The 23,296-nt window shown below is 35.5% G+C and overlaps 1 protein-coding gene across 2 annotated transcripts in view; it reads right to left on the minus strand.

The window, feature by feature from the left end:
• Positions 1-1,351: 1,351 nt before the first annotated feature.
• LOC124252516 (protein NPAT) overlaps positions 1,352-23,296 on the minus strand; it is a 57,442-nt gene continuing 35,497 nt past the window's right edge. For both annotated transcript variants that reach the window (XM_046686126.1, XM_046686127.1), the window contains 8 exons: positions 20,556-20,652; positions 19,327-19,455; positions 15,216-16,889; positions 13,652-13,767; positions 13,468-13,576; positions 10,789-10,849; positions 9,537-10,692; positions 1,352-8,347 (listed from right to left, as the gene is read on the minus strand). In XM_046686126.1, coding sequence (XP_046542082.1) covers positions 8,270-8,347; positions 9,537-10,692; positions 10,789-10,849; positions 13,468-13,576; positions 13,652-13,767; positions 15,216-16,889; positions 19,327-19,455; positions 20,556-20,652 — 3,420 coding nt within the window. In that variant the 3' untranslated portion in view covers positions 1,352-8,269. The remainder of the gene's footprint in view (positions 8,348-9,536; positions 10,693-10,788; positions 10,850-13,467; positions 13,577-13,651; positions 13,768-15,215; positions 16,890-19,326; positions 19,456-20,555; positions 20,653-23,296) is intronic.

Raw genomic sequence — 23,296 nt, forward strand, 5'->3', positions numbered from 1 at the left:
CATGTTCATGGAATGGAAGAATTAATATTGTTAAATGATCTATACTATCCAAAGCCATCTACGGATTCAATGCAATCTCTATCAAAATTCCAATGGCATTTTTCACAGAAATAAAACAAGCAATCCTACTATTTGTATAGAACCACAAAAGACTCTAAATAGCCAAAGCAATCTTGAGAAAGAAGAACAAAGCTGCAGGAATCACAATTCCTGATTTCAAACTATATTACAATGCTATAGTAATAAAAACACTATGGTATTTGCATAAAAACAGACATATAGATCAATGCAACAGAGGGCGTAGAAATAAACCCATGCATGTATGGTCAATTAATTTATGATAAAGCATTTCAAGAATATACAATGGGGAAAGGACAGTCTCTTCAATAAATGGTGCTGGGAAAACTGGACAGCCATACGCAAAAGAAAGAAGCTGGACCCCTATCTTATACCATACAGAAAGTCAACGCAAAATGAATTAAAGACTGAAATTTAAGACCTGAAGCCATAAAACTCCTAGAAGAATACACAGGGTGTAACTTCTTTGACATGGACTTTGGCAATGAATGTTTGGATTTGACACCAAAAGCAAGAGCAACAAAAGCAAAAATAAACAAGTGGCAATACATCAAACTAAACAGCTTCTGTGTAGCCAAGGGAAATCATCAAGAAAATGAAAAGGCAACCTACGGAATGGGAGAAAATATTTGCAAACCATGTATCTGGATAAGGGGTTAATATCCAAAATATATAGAGAACTCACCCAACTCAACAGCAAAAAGCCACAAACAATCCAATTTAAAAATGGGCAGAGGACCTCAATAGACATTTTTTCCATGGAAGACATACAAATGACCAGCAGGTACATGAAAAGGTGCTCAACAGGAGTAGTCATCAGGGAAATGCAAATTGCAAACCAAAACCACAATGAGATATCATCTCACCACTGGTTAGAATGGCTGTCATCAAAAAAACAAAAGATAAGTGTTGTCAAGGATGTGGAAAAAAGAGAATCCTTGTGCACTGTTGGTGGAAATGTAAACTGGTGCAGCAACTGTGGAAAACAGTATGGAGATTCCTCAAAAAATTAAAAATAGAAACAAAAATAATCCAGGAATACCACTTTTAGATACATATCCAAAGGAAATGAAAACAAGATACTAAAAAGGTATCTATACTGCTACGTTCATTGCAGCACTATTCACAACAGCCAAGATATGGAAACATCTAAGTGGTGGTCAATGAACAAATGGATAAAGGAGATGTGGTAAATACGTACAATGGAACATTATTAAGCCATGACAAAGAAGGAAATCCCGTCATTTGTGACAACATGGATAGATTTTCAGGGAATTATGTTAAGTGAAACAACCAGACAAAGACAAATACTAGATGGTATCACTTATATATGGAATCTAAAAAAAAGTCAAACTCAGAAACAGAGTGGTAATGTGGTTGCTAAGGATGGGGGCATGGATGAAATAGGGACAGGTTGGTAAAAAGGTACAAAATTTCAGCTATAAGATGAATAAAGTCTGAGGGTCTAATGTATAACATGGTGACTATAGTTGATAATATGTATTACATAATTGAAATTTGCTAAGAGCAGAATTCAAATCTTGTCACACACACACAAAAAAGATAAATATCTATAAAGGTGATGGATTGTGTTAATTAACTAGGCAGAAAGAATCCTTTCACAATGGATACACAGATCAAATCATCACAATGTACACTTTAAATATCTTACACTTTTATTTGTCAATCATACCTCAATAAAGCTGGAAAAAAAATAAAGTTATGACAGTTACAGACTATATACTGAGTAATAATACCAAAAACAACTGAAGCAAAACTATGGCCAAGATAATTAACGGGAAATTAAATGTTTATGACAAAAGTGCTAAAAAGCAAAGTTAGGATTTGATAGTGTAAGATGGAATAAATATCAAACTTTGTACTTTTATAAACAGAATACTTGTTAAGCATCTATGCAACAATTATAGAAATTTTAGCCTATCCTTTGATCACAATAAAAACAAATTCTTAAGTGAAAAAAGCATGCTATCTTATTCTAAGTAATTAAGATATAAAAATAACTAAACAAGAAAATGAAAATACTTACCCCCATCTTCCAAATTTTAATGTCTAAAGATGAAAGCAGTACTAAATTCATAGCCTTAATTAAATGTTTTCATGATTTTAAAAGGAACAATCAGATAACTGTTCAATTTAAGTAGTTAAGCATGAAAAAAGAACTGTGAGAAAAATAGGAAACATAAAGAATCAGAAATTAGTGAATCAGAAAAGAATTGTTAAATATAAGAGGTGATTTTGTTAGAAAAAAATTAGTCACAGCTAATTTAAAGAGAACACAAGCAAAAATTACAGAGGCAAAATATGATATTTAATTCAGAAAAAAGCTCAAAAGCCTGACAAGACAAACCAGCCTAGAAGAAATTTGGGTGAAAAAAACTGAATTGCTTCTGCAAAAGCCTCCAGGCCTAAATGATTCCTTGGTGATTTAGTTTCAAGGAACAGTTATTTCTCATTCTAAATAAACTGTGCAGAAAATAAAAATAAAAACAGGAGCTAGAATAGCAGCTTGCTGTTAAAAGTGCTTATTATGTTCCAGACATTGACTTAATGCTTTACATATATTGTCTTAGCTAAACGTCACATAAATCTTAAAACAGGTACCACTTATTCCAATATTCAGATAAACTAGGAGACGGAAAATTTCAAATTCATTTAAAAAATTGGCGTAAACTTGAAACCAATCTCATTAGAAGTAAACATCTAAATAAAATGTTCACAAATCAAATTTAGTTATATTTAAAGAATCACTAAGATTGCAAAGTATACAATATTAGGATTATTAATATAAAAACAAATTCATGGATTTAATAAAAATATTTTAGTTGATGTCAGACCAACATTTAATTAAGCTCAGCAGATACAGATGTAAATTCTTAAAACACTACAAACAAAAGCCAACATTATACTTAACATTCCCATTAAAATGAGAAATAAGACAAGGAAGCCTACTTTGATCATTATTAGTTGTACTGGAAGTGCTAACCAGTGTATTAAGAAGAAATAAAATTGGAAAATAATTATTTAGAGATGATATATCCTTAGTGCTTAAAAAATAAGCATCAGGAAAGCCATCAGCTTTAATAGAGTTCACTCAGTAAGGGGCTCAAATATAAAATAAAACACAAAATAAATATATTTCCTATAGTAATTAAGATGGCGTGTTACTGGCACATCTTTAAAAAACAGACTAATGGGAATAGATGGAGTCTAGAAGCAAATCCTCACTGTACATGTTACAATGGTAACAGTGCAATGTATTTCGGAAAGGACATTCTTTCTCAATAAATGGTGCTGGGTTAACTGAATATCCATATGGAAAATCAATCCCAGATGGATGATCCATCAAAATACAAAAGGTTGAACAATAAAACTTTTAGAAGAAAAACATGGTAAAATATTTAGACATCTGATGTCCCTCTGAAAAAGGACCTGTATCTAGAATACAGAAAGAACACCTACATATCAGTATGAAAAAGGCAGACAATCCAATACAAAAATGGGCAAAAGACACGAACAGATACACCACAAAAGGAGATAATCCAAATGGCACTAAGCATTTGAAGTGGTGTTAAATTTTATCAGGAAAAGCCAAATTAAAACCACGTGATACCAATATACACCAGCAAAATGGCTAAAATGAAAATACTAAGCATTGACAATGATGTAGGACAACTGGGACTCTCCTTACATTGTTGACAGTAGTATGATTTGGTACAACCACTCTGGAAAAATCAAAAATCTGAATAAGGTTGGATATATGCAACCCCATGACCCAACAACCCCACTCCTAAGTATATCTCCAACTGAAAAGTGTAATACATTGACCAAAAAACATGTAGAAGAATATTCACAGTAGTTCTATTCATAACAGCCCTAAATTGGAAATAATCCAACTGTTCATCAACTATAAAATGGATTAATTATGGCATAATACAATATGGATAAACACAATGAAAACACACATAGCATTGAGGATGGCAAATGAATTATATACAACATGAGTGGATCTTGTAACGTTGAGTAGAAGAAGTTACAAAAGACTATATACTGCCTAAATCCATTTATACAAAGTTAAAAAAAAAAAAGCTGCTGCAACTATGGTGCTAGAAGTCAGGATAATAATTACCCTTGGGGCTAGCAGTTACTAGAAGTATGATGGGATTCTAGATTACTGGTAAGGTGCCAGTCTTGATCTTGGTGATGAAGTAGATGTGTGTCCTGTTAGACAAGTCATTTAACTGCAAAAACTTAATAGTTTTACAGCTTTTCTGTTATGCTTCCATAAAAATTTTACATTAACTAAAAAACCAATAACCAGTTAAAACAATGAAATGAAGAGTTCCCTAAAAATAGCAATAAACAACAAAATACCCAGTTTAGCAAGAAATTTATGAGGATAGGGATAACTACAAAACTACTGATACATACCATATTACCATTACCTTTTGCTTCTTTCAGTATCAGTTAACTTATAGCATTAATGTACTTCAAATGAATATTCCAATAGAATTTTAACTTGAAATAATACAAGTGATTCTCAACTTAATCAAGAAGCATAAAAGGGGTGAATACTTGAAAAACTACGAACAGTTATAATGGACACAAAACTATAATGATTTAATCAGCAGCACAAAATAATCTACACACTATAGTATATAACATACATATATGTGTACAAATTTCACACAGGTCTAAAACCTTTGATCTTAACAGCTTTATGGTTATAGCTGGGTTTCAAAATTCAGAATATTCAGAATTTTTAAAAAGTAACACAATATATATATCTACTCCAGTTGAATCTGAAATAGCACACTTGATTAAGCACATTACTACTTTTCCAGCAAAATATGAGATAAAAAACTCATGTTGTAGCCTCATGTCAAATCAGGTCAAGTTTTGCCATGAAATGAGTTCTGACACTAAACTTAGGGGAAAAAATTAGCTGTTAGAACTTTTTTGGATTTTAGAATTGTGAATAAAAGGTTGTGAATAAGTATAGAATAAGACATTATAAGTAAATGCATGGGGGGAGAGAAACCTTAACTTTAACCAATTATACTGAGGCATGTGGTTAAATATTTAGGGAAAAAAATGTACCTTGATCCTTACTTTACACCAGGTACCAAAACAAATTATATATGGATTAAGAGCTAACTCCAAATTTTAACAAATCAAGAAATAAAAGCCTGGAAGCCACTGATGACATAGTTGAATATATCTCTAGTAAAAGATAAGCATATACTATGGAAGAAATGACAATTTGTTGGAAGGAATGTAAACTGAAGTAATTCTCTGGAAGAATTGGCAAAATGTATTGCGATCCTTAAAAAAATGTACACTAGGGGCTGGCCCTGTGGCTGAGTGGTTAAATTCGCACTCTGCTTTGGCGGCCTAGGGTATTGCCAGTTTGGATCCTGGGCGCAGACATGGCACCGTTCATCAAGCCATGCTGAGGTGGCATCCCACACAGCACAACCAGAAGGACCTACAACTAGAATATACAACTATGTACTGGGGGGCTTTGGGGAGAAGAAGAAGAAAAAATGTACACTAACCTTTTGATTTGGCAATTCTGCTCTCTAGAATGTCTCCTAAGGAAATGATTGTTAACACAGACCAATATTTATTCACAAATATTTTCACTGCTTTATATAATAGCTAAAAACCGAAAAACGCTTGATATTATTTAAAGTGAAAAAAGCATTAGGAAGTTATATTTACAGTTTAAGTTCAACTATGTAGAAAAAATAATTTAGGAAAAAAGACTAGAAAAGTATGCTAAAATGTTAACCAGTATTTACATTAAAAAAAAGTCTACTAGAAGAGGAAGTATAATAATAAAGTCAAAACTTGACATATAATTTCAAGAAATTGGGCCTGAGGCTGAAAGACGGTAGCTTGGAAATGAGGAATGCAGAGTATAAATTAACACGCTTTTGAAATTACTCCTTATCAAAGCTTAAATCTCGGTCTCCCTAATGGTCACGACACCTAGCTAGCTTTTGGCTAAGTGCTGATGGGTGCTCTTGTTACGTACATTTTCAACACAGTAAAGGGTTCTAACAATATCCATGGCTAAAATAATCAAATATTTTCATTATAAGACTTCTCGGATTTGGCATACACTGACTACATTGACCACTAAGTAATGTACAAGATAAAGAGCAGATCCTTACACGTGGTTATGAAAGCAGCCCCGAGTTGTCTGTGGTATACTTTAACTCTGAGATGCAGTCACTGGGCATCTGACTGTTAAAAATACGTTACCAGGTACAGTACTACAATTAGGGCCAGTACATTTAGACTTTTAAAGTAAAATGTGGATTATGGTTTTGCTTCTAAATACAAATGAAAGCTCTAATAACGAGTTGTCCTTGGACTATATCTAGGGGCTCCTGGCTAGTGAACTAAGAATCCTGGAGAGGGTGAACTTATTTTGCTTGTACATAAATTCTTAGTACTTAGCACTTATAAATACATATTAATTGAATGAGAAGACAATCTGTAATTTTCAGCATTATGTGAATTTCCGAAAAAGCAAGAATTGATTTGCAAAGGAATTTGATCAAAGCATCTAAACGAGAATGATTGCCAATATGAAGGAATTCAAACTTGTGAAGTTAATGAAAATATTTATTCAAACCTAACTGTAATACAGTATCAACTTTTGAGTTAAATAAACATTAACTGTACGATAATTAGTTCCTTAGGAATAGAGCACTGCCACATCATAAAAATTTCTTACAACACAAATTTCTGCAGTAACGTTCAACAATTAAGATGTGATTTCTACACTGAGAAATGTTGTATAAGAGTAGGATGGATTTAGTTTTTTAAAGGCCCAGTAAAAAAAAAAACAAAGAAAGGTCGAGGAAGATGACTCTTTAACAATATATACACCTGTAGGAAAAAACCTTAACATACTGATATTTAACCAAACAGAAAGCACTTAAGAGTACAAGTAAATACTTTAATATCTAGGCACAATTGGTCAGGTACTGATTATAATTTCTGTTCTCATTTAAAGGTTTAAACCAATTCTTCAACTTGACTGATGTATGTGAGTCTAATACAAAGAAGGCACCTCTTTCATTCTCCTTAAGGACTTTTTGAGAGTAACTCTTCATAACACTTTAAGGGGCACAGAGACAATGCACTGTATCTAAGTATAGATATAGTTATTTAACACAGCCCATTTTAGGAGAAACTAAATTAAAATATAAAACTATGATTTCTCTTTTTACATCTTATGATGGACATGGCTTTCTAAAAGGACACCAGAAGATAATCCTCCACACAAGCTTGAACATAGAATACAAGATTTAAATTAAATGTGCACTGGTCACTACTATGGAAGAGGTTCTATGAATTAGTGCAATTCTTTAAATCCCCAGTATTTAGGGAAAAAGTATATACATACCAAGAAATCTCTACTACATAACCAAACTTTTTATGGCTCAATAGTCTAAACACTTAAAGTTCTGTAAAAGATCTTGAAAGTTATAAACAAAAGATCAGAACACTCAGATGATTTATAAAATTCTCTCTAAAACAAAGAGATCAGAATGACCAGAGGCAGTTAAAGTGTAAAACTTCAGGAATATAATCTTTACTGCAATTATAAGAAGGGATGGTAAAGTATTCACTCTAGAAAAAATCCAAATTGTCACTTTACTATCATTTTAGGTGGTTATCACTTAGTGGCTATGTCTTTGAATATCTTGTTGGATAGTTACTGGAGGCAGTTTACAAGGAAAAGTATCACTTTCTTCCCAAAAGCAAAAAACTATTCCAGATGAATAAGCCTCAGCATCAAGGATCATAAGAAGTCAAAAAACACAGTGTAAGAACATTAGGTTGATTTAACCTCTATTTCAACAAGATTTACACAATATTTACAATATGCAATTGTCAAAGCTATACAGTTTTGCAGATTGGCTTTACTTACATTTCTGCAAATTTTTTTTTCCAAAATAAAAATATACCAGGTAAATCTATTTACAAACTAGGAAGCTGCTTCAGAAACAGCATGATTTAGATATAAAGTGAAATTTCAGTACAGTAAAAGTGCAGGTCATGCTTTCAGATTTTGTCAACATCTCATTCCCTACACTCACAGTTTAAGGGATACGAGTTTTAAACAGCTGCTGTTCTTATATGTTCAGAATGTTTACTCATCATAATGCAATGATAACAAAAATTTATCCACATCCATTCCAGCTGGAAATGAACTGGGGAGCTTCTTTTTCTGTCAAAAACAAAAAAAGAAAGAAAAAGAAGAAAGAAAAAACAAACCTAAGTTAACATATTGAACTCAAACAAGGCCAAAAAACTTTAAGTCACTTAGAACCTTATATCGGGTTCTTCCATATACTACTAAAATTTTTGCCACAAGTTTTTAGTTCATTACAATTTTAGTTATAGAGAGAAGCAGAGACAAGTTTTATAAATCCAAGGTTAATAAAATATACTTCAATGGTATTTCAACATTAGTTTAGGGCAAAAGACATGATACAAATCCAGAGTGTATGAATGCTGAATGAGAAAAGATAGAATACGCTTTCTATACGGTGGTCTTTATTGCCAAAACCATAAACCTTACATAGCTTTACTAAGATTTTAAGAGTAACAGGTACTTTTCAAGTTCCAAACACTTAATCTAGACCAGGCACTATAAAAACACTACGTTTAGTCCTCACGGCCATTAGGTAAGATGTGTGGTAACCTCACATCAAACGATGCAGCTGAACCACTGACTAGGAGATGCAGGATTCAAACCCAGGCTTGCATGGCAGTGAAGCCAAGATTCTTTCCCTGATGCCATACTCCCTTTATGACACTTTAAACCCTTTCTTTCTACTCAATCCACGTACTAAATGGCTAAACAGATTCAGGAAAAATGGGTTTCATTTATCAATGCTATCCCTGCACTGCCTTTCTACAGATAATCATGGTTAAAGCAAGAACAGGTAAATTTATGTTTACACTGCTCCAACATAGGAACATCTGTAAGAGCCTATGGAAGAAATGGCAGGACATGTGAAAAAACCCAAAGATACAGGGGTTTTAAAGTAGTTTTTTACTTGATAATTCCACACACAATAGTGGCTTCCCAGTCTTCTGTGCCTTATGCCATCGTCCCCCTCAAACAAACTTGGGTCCTACCATGACAGAAACAAAAACCTTTTCTCAGGAAAGATGTTTATAAATAAATGCCTAAGTAATTCTTTTGAAAATGCTGTGTTTCACCCAGACAATTTCTGAGTACCTCACTGGCAGAGAGATACTGCTACAGAACGTATTTTGTCAATCAAAACTCAAACCTGTTTGACCAGAATGTTGTTAGGTAGCTCTGGCAAAAAAATCCTGAGATCTCTAATCTGAGCACTGAAGGAAGGGAAAAGGTGTGGTTTTGAGACTAAGACTTTCAAACTTGCCTTAATTTTCTTCTTTTTCATTGGTACTGATGAATTTGCAAGACTTTTATTAGAAGTACGGGAGTTTCGCTCACGCTCATCTAATTCCTCAATTTTCCGTTTTTTTGTGGTGCTCCTTGAAGATGCTCTAAATTGCTGTGTATTGTCTTTTAGAGGAGTTGCTGTAGTAGTCCTAGAGATGGCAGCTCTGGAGAGAATCATTAATGTATGGGCAGCCATGTTTACACTGTTTTCACTTCCTGTTTCACTGGCAGGGCTGCAGGCAGGCAAGTCTGGAGTGACAGGAGGGACCATTACTTTGGGTGTGCTACCGTCTTCACCAAAACGTCTACTAGAGGGGACTTTGATACCATCTGTAGGCTCCTCTTTGTGTTTTTCTGCTGCCCCTGAGCCAGATATGCGGGGTACAGGTAAATCAGTACTATCAGTGAGCCTATTTACTGGACTGTGCAACTGAACATCCTGTAACATTTCTGTGGAATGTTTGGTTAGTGGGTTAACCAAAGAACTGGTAGATCTGGTTTGTTCTTGTTTTAGATCCTTCACAGCTGTACCTACTGAAATGACATTTTTACCGTTTGAGGATGTGCCTTGTTTTTTGGTTAGTTCTTGGAGCGAAGTTACAGTTTTCTCATTCCGTAAACTGCCATTTTGCTGCCCATTAGTGAGTTTTGAAGTTTCTAGACTTTTCTGCCTTTCCACATCGCTGCATAATTCATTTTCCTTATTAGCTGTTGCTTTATGGAAAGATTCAAGTACAATTTCTGTTGGTGAAATTTTCTTTTCTGACTGAGTTTCTTTTATGGTGGTATGTCGGCCAATGGCAGTTTCTGATTTAGCTAAAATCTTAGGCACAGGTTTCTCTCTTTCTCTTTTGAGAGCATTATTAGAAGGGGGTTTTAAGGTGGAGGACACAATGGGGGAGTCAAGATTAAGAAATGAAATATCATTCTTTTCCTTGTTTTGAGACACCATCTTATGGTTTGTCCCCTGTGTATTTGCCACAGGAGAAGCAGTGCTATCAAAACAGAGCACACGCCTGTGGCTTTCAAACGGTTTGCTAATTGGAACTAGACTCTCTACTGAGAAGGGAACTGTGATTTCCTCCAATTTTTTTCCAAGATCTGTGGCCATATTCTTGTCAGAAACTTCAGTTCTACAAAAAAAAAAAATTTTTTTAGCAATATAAAGAAACTTTGGTTTTAATCTGAGCATTCAAATAATCTATGATAGAAACTACTTTTATGCTCACCTTTGTGCATGACATCCAACTAAATGACTTGATGAATCCACCAAATTATTTACCTGCTTTCCTAGAATTATAAATGAATTAATTAGAAAAGAAAAACATCCTAGAAAGAGTATATTCCTCTGAAAGAAAATGGAACAGACCACAGTGTCACACATCATGAGAAAAAATTTTAAATTATAGCTAATATACAAACAAAATACTTTCACATACTGAGTTTAAAAAGCAGCTTTGTAATATACACAAGACAGTCACTCATTCATTTTACAGAGGAAATACAGATATGAAACAAATGACTTGCTTCAACTTTAGTCAAATATTATGAATCCAGTCTTTGGATCTACAAATTACAATGCTCAGTATGGCACTTAAAAGTACTACTTTGATCCAGAAAGTTACTTAAAGAAAGCAATATAATATGCCTGTTTTAAAATTTTGCCCATTTAACTGTCATAATTGCAAGCCTATGTCACTCATAATGCATGCTCTGGAGTTTTAATAGCCATATTTTAATTTCCATGAACTTCTGAGTTTATGTGGGAGATCAGCAAGATATGAAGATAGAAATCACAGCAAAGATGAGATCATGAAGGACCTTGTGTATTATGCAAAAGGTTTCATAGAGAATCCTTAAGAGTTTTAAATAGGAAAGAAGCATGGTAGATTTATGTTTTAGGAACTGACTCTGGCAGTAGCGTAGATGATAGACTAGAGAAGAAAGAAAACTGGAAACAGGCATTCTAGTTAGTTGGCTATAAATATTCCAGGTAAGAGATGACGAAGATCTTAGAGACAGTAATGGGCATTTACATGGATATGAAGGGTAAAGGATGAATCAGTGGTGACATTAACCAAGGGGGAAAAAGAAGGCAGAGCAGGTCTTTGAGGAAGAAGAGGTGAGACTTACATATATAGAGTTGGAAGGTCCTGAGTTACATAAAGTTAGAAAGAGAGGTGCGTATTAGTTTAGTGGTGGTTCTAGAAGCCACCAATAGTATCAACAGTTAGAAGGAAGTAAAGTAAGGTAAGGATGGGAAACATCCAATGTATATGGCAATATTAGGAGGCCACTGGTGATGTCAGTTTAAACAGATTTAGTGGAAACATGAGAAAAGACAATAATAATGTGCATGAAGAAGGAATGGGAGATAAGAGGGGTTGGAGATAAAGGGTTGGCAGGTGAGACAAACCTAAGGAACTTTACAGACAGAGAGGGAAGGAGCCATAAAGAAAAGTTGAAGACCTATAGAAGATAGAATCTAGAGCACAGGTAGACTGCATTAGCCTTAGAAAGAATGAGATGATTATTCCTCTAAGAGAGAAAGAAAAAGGTTAGAATGATTTTAGAAGTAGAACAGGTACATACTAAATGGGAATGATATGAAAAAATGGAGTGTCCTATTAGTAAGCTGGGAGAGAAAATCATTGGCCTAGAGTGAGAAGGATAGGGACTAGACAGATTTGAGAAGAGCTGTGAAAGTCTGGAATAGTTTGAAGGGGGGATGGGAGAGAAAGAAGACAGGAAGACATTTAAAATGATTGCTAAATGGTAGTGAGTGTGAGAAATTTTTAAGTAGTATCAAATGGCACCACTTCTAAAGCGATGCTAAGAAGCCCAGGTATAAAGGCAGAGATGGTTGGTTGGACAGATCCAGGGCTGGAAGGTAGCAAGTGGGTATGGTAGAAGAATGCAGATATGAAGTTGCTTAAGAGTACCTGGACAAGTGGCTGATGTGGTAGATTGTGGGGTCTAGCTTGGATAGGGAAGGAAGTGAATCCAGAAAGAAACTTAAAGTTCAGATGAAAAGATGAGGACTCAATTAATAGGAGTTCTTATTGGTTGAAGAGAGATTCAATGGATATATGGAAATGAGAGTATTATGATAGAGGTTATTGGCCTTTAAAAATTTTATAGGTCTAATAAGAAGAGGTGAACAATTAAAGTTGAAGCTATACAGAAGTTGGCTGAAAGTGAAGATTAAAGACTTAGAAGTGGAAGGGGTCAAAGAATTCTAAGGGTTAGGGTGTTAGGTAGGTTAACAACATGGGCATTCTGTTACTCAGGAAGATGGAAAAGTTAGAGGTAGCGAAGTCTGAGAACTAGGTGTAACATTCATTAAGGTCCTGAATGAAAATCTGGTGTTACTTTGTACATGTTTTTTGTTGAACAGAAATCTTTAATTTTGAGTAGTCAGCACTATTAAATTTTTCCCTTTATAAATTATGCATTTTTCATTTTTTAAAAGTAATTCTTTTATCCCACTGTCACTAAGATATTATCTTACATTTTCTTTTATTGTTTAATTGTTTTGCTTTTCACCTTCAGATCTCTAATCCTCCTGTAGTTCACCTTTGTATACGGTATGAGGAAGGGATCTAACTTTCTCCTATATAATATATATAATAGCCAATAAATTTCACTTATTAAATAATCCATCCTATCCCCTCTGACTTCTGATGCTACCGCTACCACATACAAGTTCCTATAAATACATGGTCACTTCCTAAACTCTATTTTGTTCCATTTGTCTTTTTGTTTTAAATACTGCAAAAAACTTTCAGCAAAGGTTAGACAATCACCTGTTAGGAATGGTATAGGTATTCAAAAAGAAAACACTGGTGTTGCTGCAAACAAATGAATACACAGACATAAAGGTGACATTTGCAAGCTTTAAAATGTACCTGTACCAGGCTTGTTTCTTAGGCCCTGAGTCTTCTGAGATTTTGGAGGGATGGGGAATTGAGGGATACTTCTATTGCATACAGGTGCTGCCAAAGGCATATGAAGGACCTAGAAGAGAAGCAGCTATTAATTACACTATGTTTGAAAAGCGTCACTGCGCCATTTTGAGTTCACAAATCTTACCTGCCGAGGAGGAGCAGAAAAGGTATTTCCATTTTGTCCAACCACAGATACAGGGATCATTCCCACCATTCCTTGCAGCACAGGTTGGACTGGAGAAGCTATTATGATGGCAGATCCTAAAAAAACCAATTCACAATAAAATAAGATTTTCTCTCATAAACACAAGACACCAAAGTAATTATTAATTTGAAATAAATTCTATAAAATTATAATCCCTTTTCCTTTTAAGTAACTCTCCTTTAAAAAAATTAATTTAGAAATAACAGCAAGGTTAGTAGTCTTATCACATTTAGTCAAGGTAAATGTCATGAATGAGCGTAAGACTCTATAGCCAGGAGACCGTACTGTAGTTATATCTTGATTCTTCTAGAAAGAATAGTGAAACTGATCAGAAAACTGGCGGTGAAAGTTTCAAGTCTGAATCTTACGGGTCCCAAATGAATGTTAACAGCCCAAGGTTTGCTCACAACCGCAACCTGTTAGCTTAATGGTATTGGTCAAAAAGGGTCCAGAAAAGTGAGCAGTCAGTCAAAACTATGAGGGAAAATTATAATGCTCTTATGGTCCTTGGAAGTCAACAATATAGTCTCTGGGTATCATAATTTAGCCTTGCCCTGGAAATGAATCTTTTCCTAATACACTCACTAACTGCGCCTGTCAAGTTGATCACCTCACTTCCACGAACACCTACTTTGGTCACTCAAATACCTCCCTAAACTTGTGCTGCTTAGACTTCCTTCCTTCTATTCCAAATACTACCTTATTTCTCTAAGTTTCAGCTCAAGTCCCACATGCTTTACCAATTCTGACTCTTTCTTTATCTTAACTAGCACTTGGAACAGATCCATCAGGCTTAATAATTAATATTTAATTGATGATATTTAATCAGATTTTATTGCATGTCTATAATGTAAAACAAGAGAGTAAAGGAGCTTGGGAACCAATATATAAGAAAATGTGGATAAATGTGCCATAAGTTCTATCTTCAAGGAAGATACAATCAAGAATGACTAATATGACAGGCATGTCAATCACTAACTGCATACAAAATGGCATGCAATAAATGCCACAAGTGGCCCTACAACCAAAGAATTCTAAAGACACAGATCAATTCTGGAAGGTGGAAGACAGAAATTACAAAGGGTTTCAAGTTGTGTCTTAAAAGTCTCTCCAAACAGATAAAAAAAATTCCTTGAAAACTAAGACTATAATAGCTATTTTAAAAAAATTTCCCACAACATTGGGTTTTAGTAGGTATACAACTTTTTGATGAATTAGTCTTTCTTTTCTCTCTTTTTTGTATCTTAGCACATGGACTGGGAAGTAACTGTGGAAAGAAAAAAGTAAAAAATTAAACCACTGAATTCCAGAGCATACAAAAAGGTTTAAAAAAAGGTTTGACTGAATTAATTAGCTAGAGTAAAGAGGAGGCATCATCACAAATTTCAGAATCTTTTCTCATACTATCTATCCATGATTTATTACCTCCTAGCCAACAGCTGCAGACATAAGAGAAATTAGATCCCATTCCAGAGAAATTAACTTCAACTGTTCGTGAAGTTACCTTGTGAAAAGTTGGGTGACACAGCCTGGTTGACAGCAAATACACTGTTTGACCTTGGTGGTGTCTGTAACTGAGGTGGTGGAGGTTGAGCAGTCATAGGTGCAGAATTTCCAGGCAACACCACAACATTAGACTGACTGACAGTTGTTCCTAAGGCTGCTGGATCAGTCATGCAGGTAGCTATCAGAATGTTATTTGAATTGCCAAAAGTTGTGCTTGTAGTTGGCATCAGCTGTATGTATCCTCCATCCTTGGAAACACATGGTGTAACACTGGCTGAAAAAGCAATGCTGTCTTCATTCTGAGTATTGTTTACTGCCGAGTCTTCAGGTTTGAGTGCTAAAAGGCTCTGTTCCATTGATGCTGAATCTCCTATTCCTTCAGCAGATGTGACAGTACCTGCAGTTTCTTCTGAAGACAGGCATTTAACTAATTCTGCATTTCTGGCAGGTGATTTAGCAGGAGAAGACAAAATTATAGTTGGCAAGTTTTCTCCACTGATACTAGAAACAGCACTGTTAAGTTCAGTATCTGAGGAAACAAATGGATCATCACTGATGATAATTTTGAGAGAGACGATATTTGATGCATCTATCTCTGTTGAGTTGTCACTAGCAGGTTTATCACTAGTATTTTGGGACTCAGCGTGAGAATCTCCCATTGAACACAGGGATTCCGAGGGAAGAGAATGCCTCCCTTCTATAGGATTACCTTCTGGAGGCATCAATGCTACTTCCCCACAGTTATCATTTTCACCTAAAGAGAGAAAAATACTATCTCCATGTTCTTTTATAGAAGATGAAGGCTCTTGTGAATCCAAAGCAATTTTCTCAGACTTGGAGGGCTGAGTTTCATGTTCCACATGATTTAACTCAACAGATGATGAATCATTAGATGGTTGTTTCATTGAAGATACTGAACCTCCAAGACGAATTTCTACTTGTTCAGATACATTTAAACCTGAACTTTCAACAGATACAGGTAATATTTTACTTTGAAGGGAAGAATTATCTTGGCAATCTGAAAGTTGTTGTGATGCAACTGCTAATACATTATTAATTTCAATTTTACTCTGGTGAATTTCTCTAGAATCTGGTGACTTGGAATCATGGAAACTAGTTTTAAGTCTTCCTATATTATTAGAACTTTCACAAAATTGACTTTTTTTAGATGGATTTCCAGTTAATGGAATATTTGGGGATAAAAGTTGAGAATTTTTACCAGAGAGAATTAAGTTTTCATTGTTAGTTTCACCACCAAGGGAAACAAATGAAGTTATTGGTATATCAGACTGATCAGGCTGTAACTGAGATTCACTCGGCACACTGGGAGGCAAAGAATTCTTTTCAACTTCCATAGCCATTTGAGTTTCAGTGGACATCTGATTGGTGTATAATTCAGCACAATGCTGATTACATTCAGCATCAGAATTTACTCTTTGGTTAAAGTCATTCAAGTTAGGCACAGACTCAAAGGTAATATCGAGGTTACACTTCTGTTCAGGAGGTACAACAACTGTTTTAAAGGCCTTTTTCTGCATGCTAGAGCCTATATGGGAAAAAGGTTCCTGGGCTTCCTGTCTGAGCTCATCAGGGTTGCTACCATTCTTCAAAGGATTTGATGTGTCTTCACTTTGATAGGATGTGCAAAATGAGGGTTGGCCAGATTGATCACCTGCAAAATATAAGGATGGTAGGAAGATATGGTGAGTATGTACAGCTTCTGAAATAGTCATCTTTCTGTAAAACCTATTTTCCCAAGCAAGTAACTAATCTTTGACATATCAGTAAGTGGAAGTCTGATAAACTATATTTCCCATTTTCTAAGCATCAAAAACTTTATGGGCACTTTTATTACTGATGCCTTTTTAAACAAGTGCCAAATTGTTTTTCAGGCTTCTTGGAAAACAGATGACGGAAGGAAGGAAAAGATATATAGGTTTAAGAACATCTAATATTTACCAGTATGTAAAAAAGTGGCACCAAACATTCTGTTTCTTTTTTTCAGAACAGTTGACTTTTCTTAACTTTTACCGTTTCTATTCACTTTACTTCATCTGATATATTCTTAAAGGTGAAAGAGGGCCAAGTACATTTTGCATGATTAACATTTGATGTTACTGTGCCCTGTTTAACATTCAACACACATTTACAGAAGGTCAACCATATGATTGGTACCGGGATACAAAGATTTGGGCCAGCGCCATGGCATAGTGGTTAAGTTTGGTATGCTCCTCTGCAGTCGCCTGGGTTTGTGGGTTTGGATCCTGGGCACTGACCTACACTACTCAGCCATGCTGTGGCAGCAACCCACATAAAGTGGAGGACGACTGGCACAGATGTTAGTTCCGTGGGATGAGGAAGGTTAGGGATAACCTTCCTCAGCAAGAACAACAACAACAACAAAATAAAGATGAATGACCCAGTCTCTGCCATTGGAGAGATCAGTCTAGTAAGGGAAGCAGACATAGAACAGAAAGTCATAATAAAACATGATAAAAATTGTAATAGTATAGGAACAAAAGGCATTTCTTTCTGCCTAGGGGATGTGAGAAAGTGTCATAAAAGAGGTATTATATGAGGAGATCTTAAAAAATGTCTAGGAGCTGGTCTAAGAAGAAAAGGGCGTTTCAGAAAATGACACAGCACTGGTACACTATATGTCATGTAGCATTCACAGTTTAGGACAGAAAACATTAACAATTAACAATATGAAAAATATAGGAAAAACTTAGAAAAATGTGTATCGACCAACACATAATTCTGTTAATGTGACACTGGTAAAATATTATTGGGTATAGAGCACATTCAAATCTTACTGTGGGGAGATAGTGGAAATTTCATCCAGGCCACACAAATTCAGGGTGTAGTCAGTTTCAATGAAACTGAAAGACTTTGAGAAAATAGGATTTCAAGTTTCATTTTGTGCAGGATGAAGCTTAACTGAAGTGCAATCTTCCACACATAATATATAGTAAGACACATCCCACTATAATTCAGCCTAAGAAATGGAGGGTTGAGCTTTGGTGTAGGCAGAGAACTCAAAGTAGGAACGTAGTCTGAGATATTCCAAAACTATTCTTAGGAAGACATGATGTGAAACTTGGAAGCCATCAGGTTTTTGGGGGGGCCTTGTGGGGGTAATGGCATTTAAAAACAGATAAGCACAAAAGATTATTTGGGCATAGTTTGCTGTAGACAGAAATGGACAGAGGTTGTATTAAAGAGGCATAAAGTTCAGCAAGAAGTGTGAGACACCAGGATAACGGGAGAGAAGCCAGAATACTGGTTATCTCTGAGGAAGAGGGATGGAGGGAACAGTGACTTGGAAGGGATATGAACAGAGGTTTCTGTGTTGCTGGCGGTGTTCTATCTTTTGACTTGAGAGATAGTTGGTTATATGGGTTTTTGCTTGACTGTAATTCAATGAGCTATACACATTTTTACTGTGCACTTTGTACATGTGTCATATTTCACAAAAACATAATTTAAAAAAATGTGGCAAATACTTATAAGATCTAAGATGGACCCATTCACTGCCTTCCCTCATTCAATACGTAATTACTGTGGACCAATTAGGTGCCATACTGGTACTCTATGAGAGGCAGAAATGTAAAGAACTGACTTAGTAGACACATAGGAACATGACCTCAAACCTCATGAAATCCATAATTCCAGACTATCACTACAGTATATAATTTCCTCTAAATAAGTGAGCTGTGGATGCTGAGTAGTCAGCCAAACTCGACTGCTAAGCTGAATGATCAATACCACATACCAACCTTACATATTAGGGATTCAAATTTGTGCCTCAGAAAAATCACATTAAATATTACAGACTTTTGTCAAATGGGTCAACACTATTAATACCAAATTGTGCATTTTAAGAATCTACTGCATCAAGGAAGAACGAGTATTAAAAACTCACCTTTTAAAGCAGTAAAGGCTTGGGAGTAATTTTATTTTTTAATGAAGAGAGAAAACTAGAAATACAAAAATGACCTACGTGATAATTTGAACCGCTTCCAAATTAAACAATATTTTCTGCCTTAGAAACTTTGAGACTGATACTAGGATTTGGATTAATGATATCAACAAAATCAAATTCTTACCAGATTCTTCTGTTTCAAAAGAACCTTTAACTGCTAGATTAGTTTCATCTGCTAAGACTACATTGGGATTGGTATCCATATGCTGACTGGAAATGCCTTGTGACGTATTTTTATTATTCTTTGTTTTACCTGTTAAAAAGGGAATAGGGAAACAGTTAAATGACCAAAATAAAAATAAGCATCAATTAATACAGCTTGACAGTTGTCAAGCAAATGTTAAACTTTGGTGTTCTTTTTTTTCCTCCCCAAATCCCCCTAGTACATAGTTATATATTTAGTTGTGGGTCCTTCTAGTTGTGGCATGTGGGATGCCGCCTCAGCATGGCCTAATGAGCGGCGCCATGTCCATTACCAGGGTCTGAACGGGCGAAACCCTGGGCCTCCACAGCAGAGTGTGCGAACTTAACCACTCTGCCACGGGGCCAGTCTCCTAAACTTTGGTTTTAATTATGGTCTTTCGGATGTTTTTAACATGTTCCCTTACATATCATTGACAAACATGGTTTTTTCATCAGACTGGTAGTTCTTAAACTTTAGCCTATATCAGAATCACTTGGAGGGTCCAAGAATTTGCATTTTTAACATGTTCTCAGATAATGTTGGTACTGCTGGTTTGGAGACTATACTGTGAGAACTACTGCACTAGGCCATAAGATTGAGGGCAATAGCCAATTTTTTGTATTCCTTTTGTATTATCCAGTTGTGTTTAGTATGTGTGTACAACTGTAGTGACTGGCCAAAATGCCCACAGAAACAAAACACAAAATTGTTCTCCATTTTTACAGCTAAAATTTCTTTAAGGAAAAAAAAAAAAAAGACAGACAAAAACAATAAAAAACCCTTTCATATCCATATAATGTTTGCTTTTTTTTACTTTAAAGATTTTATTTTTTCCTTTTTCTCCCCAAAGCCCCCCAGCACATAGCTGTATACTCTTCATTGTGGGTCCCTCTAGTTGTGGCATGTGGGATGCCACCTCAGCGTGGTCTGATGAGCAGTGCCATGTCCGCGCCAAGGACTCGAACCAACGAAACACTGGGCCTCCTGCAGCGGAGCGCGCGAACTTAACCAGTTGGCCATGGGGCCAGCCCCCCATATAATGTTTGCTTTAATGAAAACAGGAACTTTTATCAAGAGCTCTGTAGAAATCTGCTTCACCCTGGTTAAGTTGCCAGAGAAATTGTAGAAACTTTTCTCTTCTAATTACCTAGAAGAAATGGTCTACTTACCATAGTCAAAGAGATCAAAGAGTGCCTGAAATGCTGGATCTGATTCTGTCTGTTCCAATATATCCTGTATAGCTTCTTCAGACATGTGGATTTCACTCTGCAAAAAGAAAGAGTGATCCTAATTGAATTAATACGGTTCAAGACCACCAAAATAATTAGAGAACATCTTATATTTTTGACTTTTTATGCAGAAGTATTCCCCTCCAAGAAAACCTCTTCTAACACTATGCTCCTTTAAAGCAAATTAAAACAACAGACTAAGAAAATACAAAGTGCTCCCTAATTCTACTTCCTAGAGTTAATTACTTTGGTGAATACATTCCCAAACATTAAAATAAAATGAACATAGGAACTGTATGTATGTATATAAATACAAAATAAAACCATGCTATGTTTTTTGTACTTGACATACAGCACTGTATAAGTTTTCCAGTATAATGACTTGACCTATATACATTGTGAAATGATTACCAGAGTAAGTGTAGTTAACATTATCTCATATAGACACAAAAAAAGGAAAAGAAAAAAATGTTTTCTTCCTTGTGAGAACTTAGAATCTACTCTTCACTTTCAAATATACCATACAGCAGTGTTAACTATGTTTGTTGTTTTGCACATTACATCCCCAGTATATATTTATCCTATAACTGGAAGTTTGTACCTTTTGACCCCCTTCATCCAATTCTCTCACTACCACCCACCTCTGGTAACCACAAATCTGATCTCTTTGTCTTTGAGTTTGGTTTCATAATGTTCCTTAATTGGCTTTCTTCACATTAGTTTATGGTACACTGCTTTCTAGATCCTCCAACAGAAATCTATCTCACCCCTTTTATCTGTCTACTTTGGTCTCTTCATATTAAATGCTTTCTTCAAATGTTGGACAATCCTTGCTTATCTGCTCATATTTAAAAGTAGCATGCCAAGGGGCTGGCCCCGTGGCCGAGTGGTTAAGTTCGCGCGCTCCGCTGCAGGCGGCCCAGTATTTCGTTGGTTCGAATCCTGGGCGCGGACATGGCACTGCTCATCAAACCACGCTGAGGCAGCGTCCCACATACCACAACTAGAAGGACCCACAACGAAGAATATACAACTGTGTACCGGGGGGCTTTGGGGAGAAAAAGGAAAAAAAAAAAAAAAAAAAAAAAGTAGCATGCCAAAAGCTACCTGCGAACTCTGCGCAAATGGAGAGAGCTTGTCAACTAAAACCTAAGCTGTAGAATAATCCTACAGAACCATCTGTAGTTTTAGTTTTTTTTCTTTTCAGTGAGTTAGATTTCCTGCTGGGAGAGTTTATGACTGACAACAGTGTTTCTGGAGGACAGTGTGGAATGGGGAGAAGATACTGGAGTTTAACTCCTTCCTAAATTTTGCACCTAATCATCCTGTTTGTAGCCCTATCTTTACACTTACTTTCAGAAGTACTGGTGCCCAGCCTCTTGGGATTTCTGTGTTGTAAAGTAGCTTTTACCTGAGCTTTACCTTTACTGGCTTGGAATCCTGCATCTGCTAAGGCAGGTACTACCTGTCCATTTCAACTTCCCAATTTTTTTCTGTCCTGTCCTCTTCTCTTTTTTGACCTTGTGGGGTTATGCTTTTTGAAAATTCCCTATACTGTCTTTTTAGTAGTAGGGTACAAAACTAAATGTTTAATCCATTATCTTTCTAAAAGAAAGGAGCCTCTTTGTAACAGATATTTTTCTTTGCATAAATATGCCACAATTTAACCAATTCCCACCATTGGATGTCTGAATTTTTTCTAGTTTTCAGTTATAGTAAATAATAATACAATGAAAATCTTTATCTAGGCATCCAGGATTGTGTAACCACCACCCCAATCAAAATCAAACGGTAGGACATTTCCATCACCCAAGAAATTCATACACAAACACACACACACACACCATTCTCCTTTCTAGAGAATTCCTCCTCCTGGGAAATCACTTCCCTTAGCCTCATTCAGGCAACAACTTCTGATTTCTAGCAGCATAAATTAGTGTTGTCTGTTTTAGATCTTTATGTTAATAGAATTATACAATATGCATTCTTTTGTGCCTCACTTTTTTTTTAATTGAGTTCATAATAGTTTACATCAATGTGAGACTTCAGTTGTACATTATTTCTTAACTGTCACCACATAAGTGCTCCCCTTCAACCCCTGTGCCCACTCCCTACCCCCTTCCTCTGGTAACCACTGAACTGTTTTCTTTGTCCCTGGGTTTGTTTATATTTCACGAGTGAAATCATCTGGTGTTTGTCTTTCTCAGTCTGTGTGCCTCACTTCTCTGAGCAACATACTTGTATCTATGTTGCTATGTATATTAGCAGGTTATCCTTTTTTATTGTTCAGTAGTATTCTATTTTAGGACTATGTCAAAATTTGTTTATTCCTTTTTGTTGATGGACATTTGGTTTGTTTTCAGTGCTCGTCTACTATGAATAAAGCTGCTATGAACATTCTTATATAAGTGTTTTTGTACACATATGTGAACATATTTATTTCTTTTAGGTAACAACCTAGTAATTGCTAGGTTATAAGGTAGGTGTATACATAACTTTGTAATAAACTGTCAGTTTTTGAAATTGGCCTTACTATTTCACATCCTCCAGTAGCAATTTTTCAGAGTTCTAGCTGTTTCACATCCTCACCAACATTAACTGTTGTCAGATTTTTTTAATTTTAGCCATTCTATTGAATGTGAAATGGCATCTCGTATTCTTAACTTTCATTTCCCAAATGA

The sequence above is a fragment of the Equus quagga genome, chromosome 14 (assembly GCF_021613505.1).
Source record: "Equus quagga isolate Etosha38 chromosome 14, UCLA_HA_Equagga_1.0, whole genome shotgun sequence".
Classification (NCBI taxonomy): Eukaryota; Metazoa; Chordata; class Mammalia; order Perissodactyla; family Equidae; genus Equus; species Equus quagga.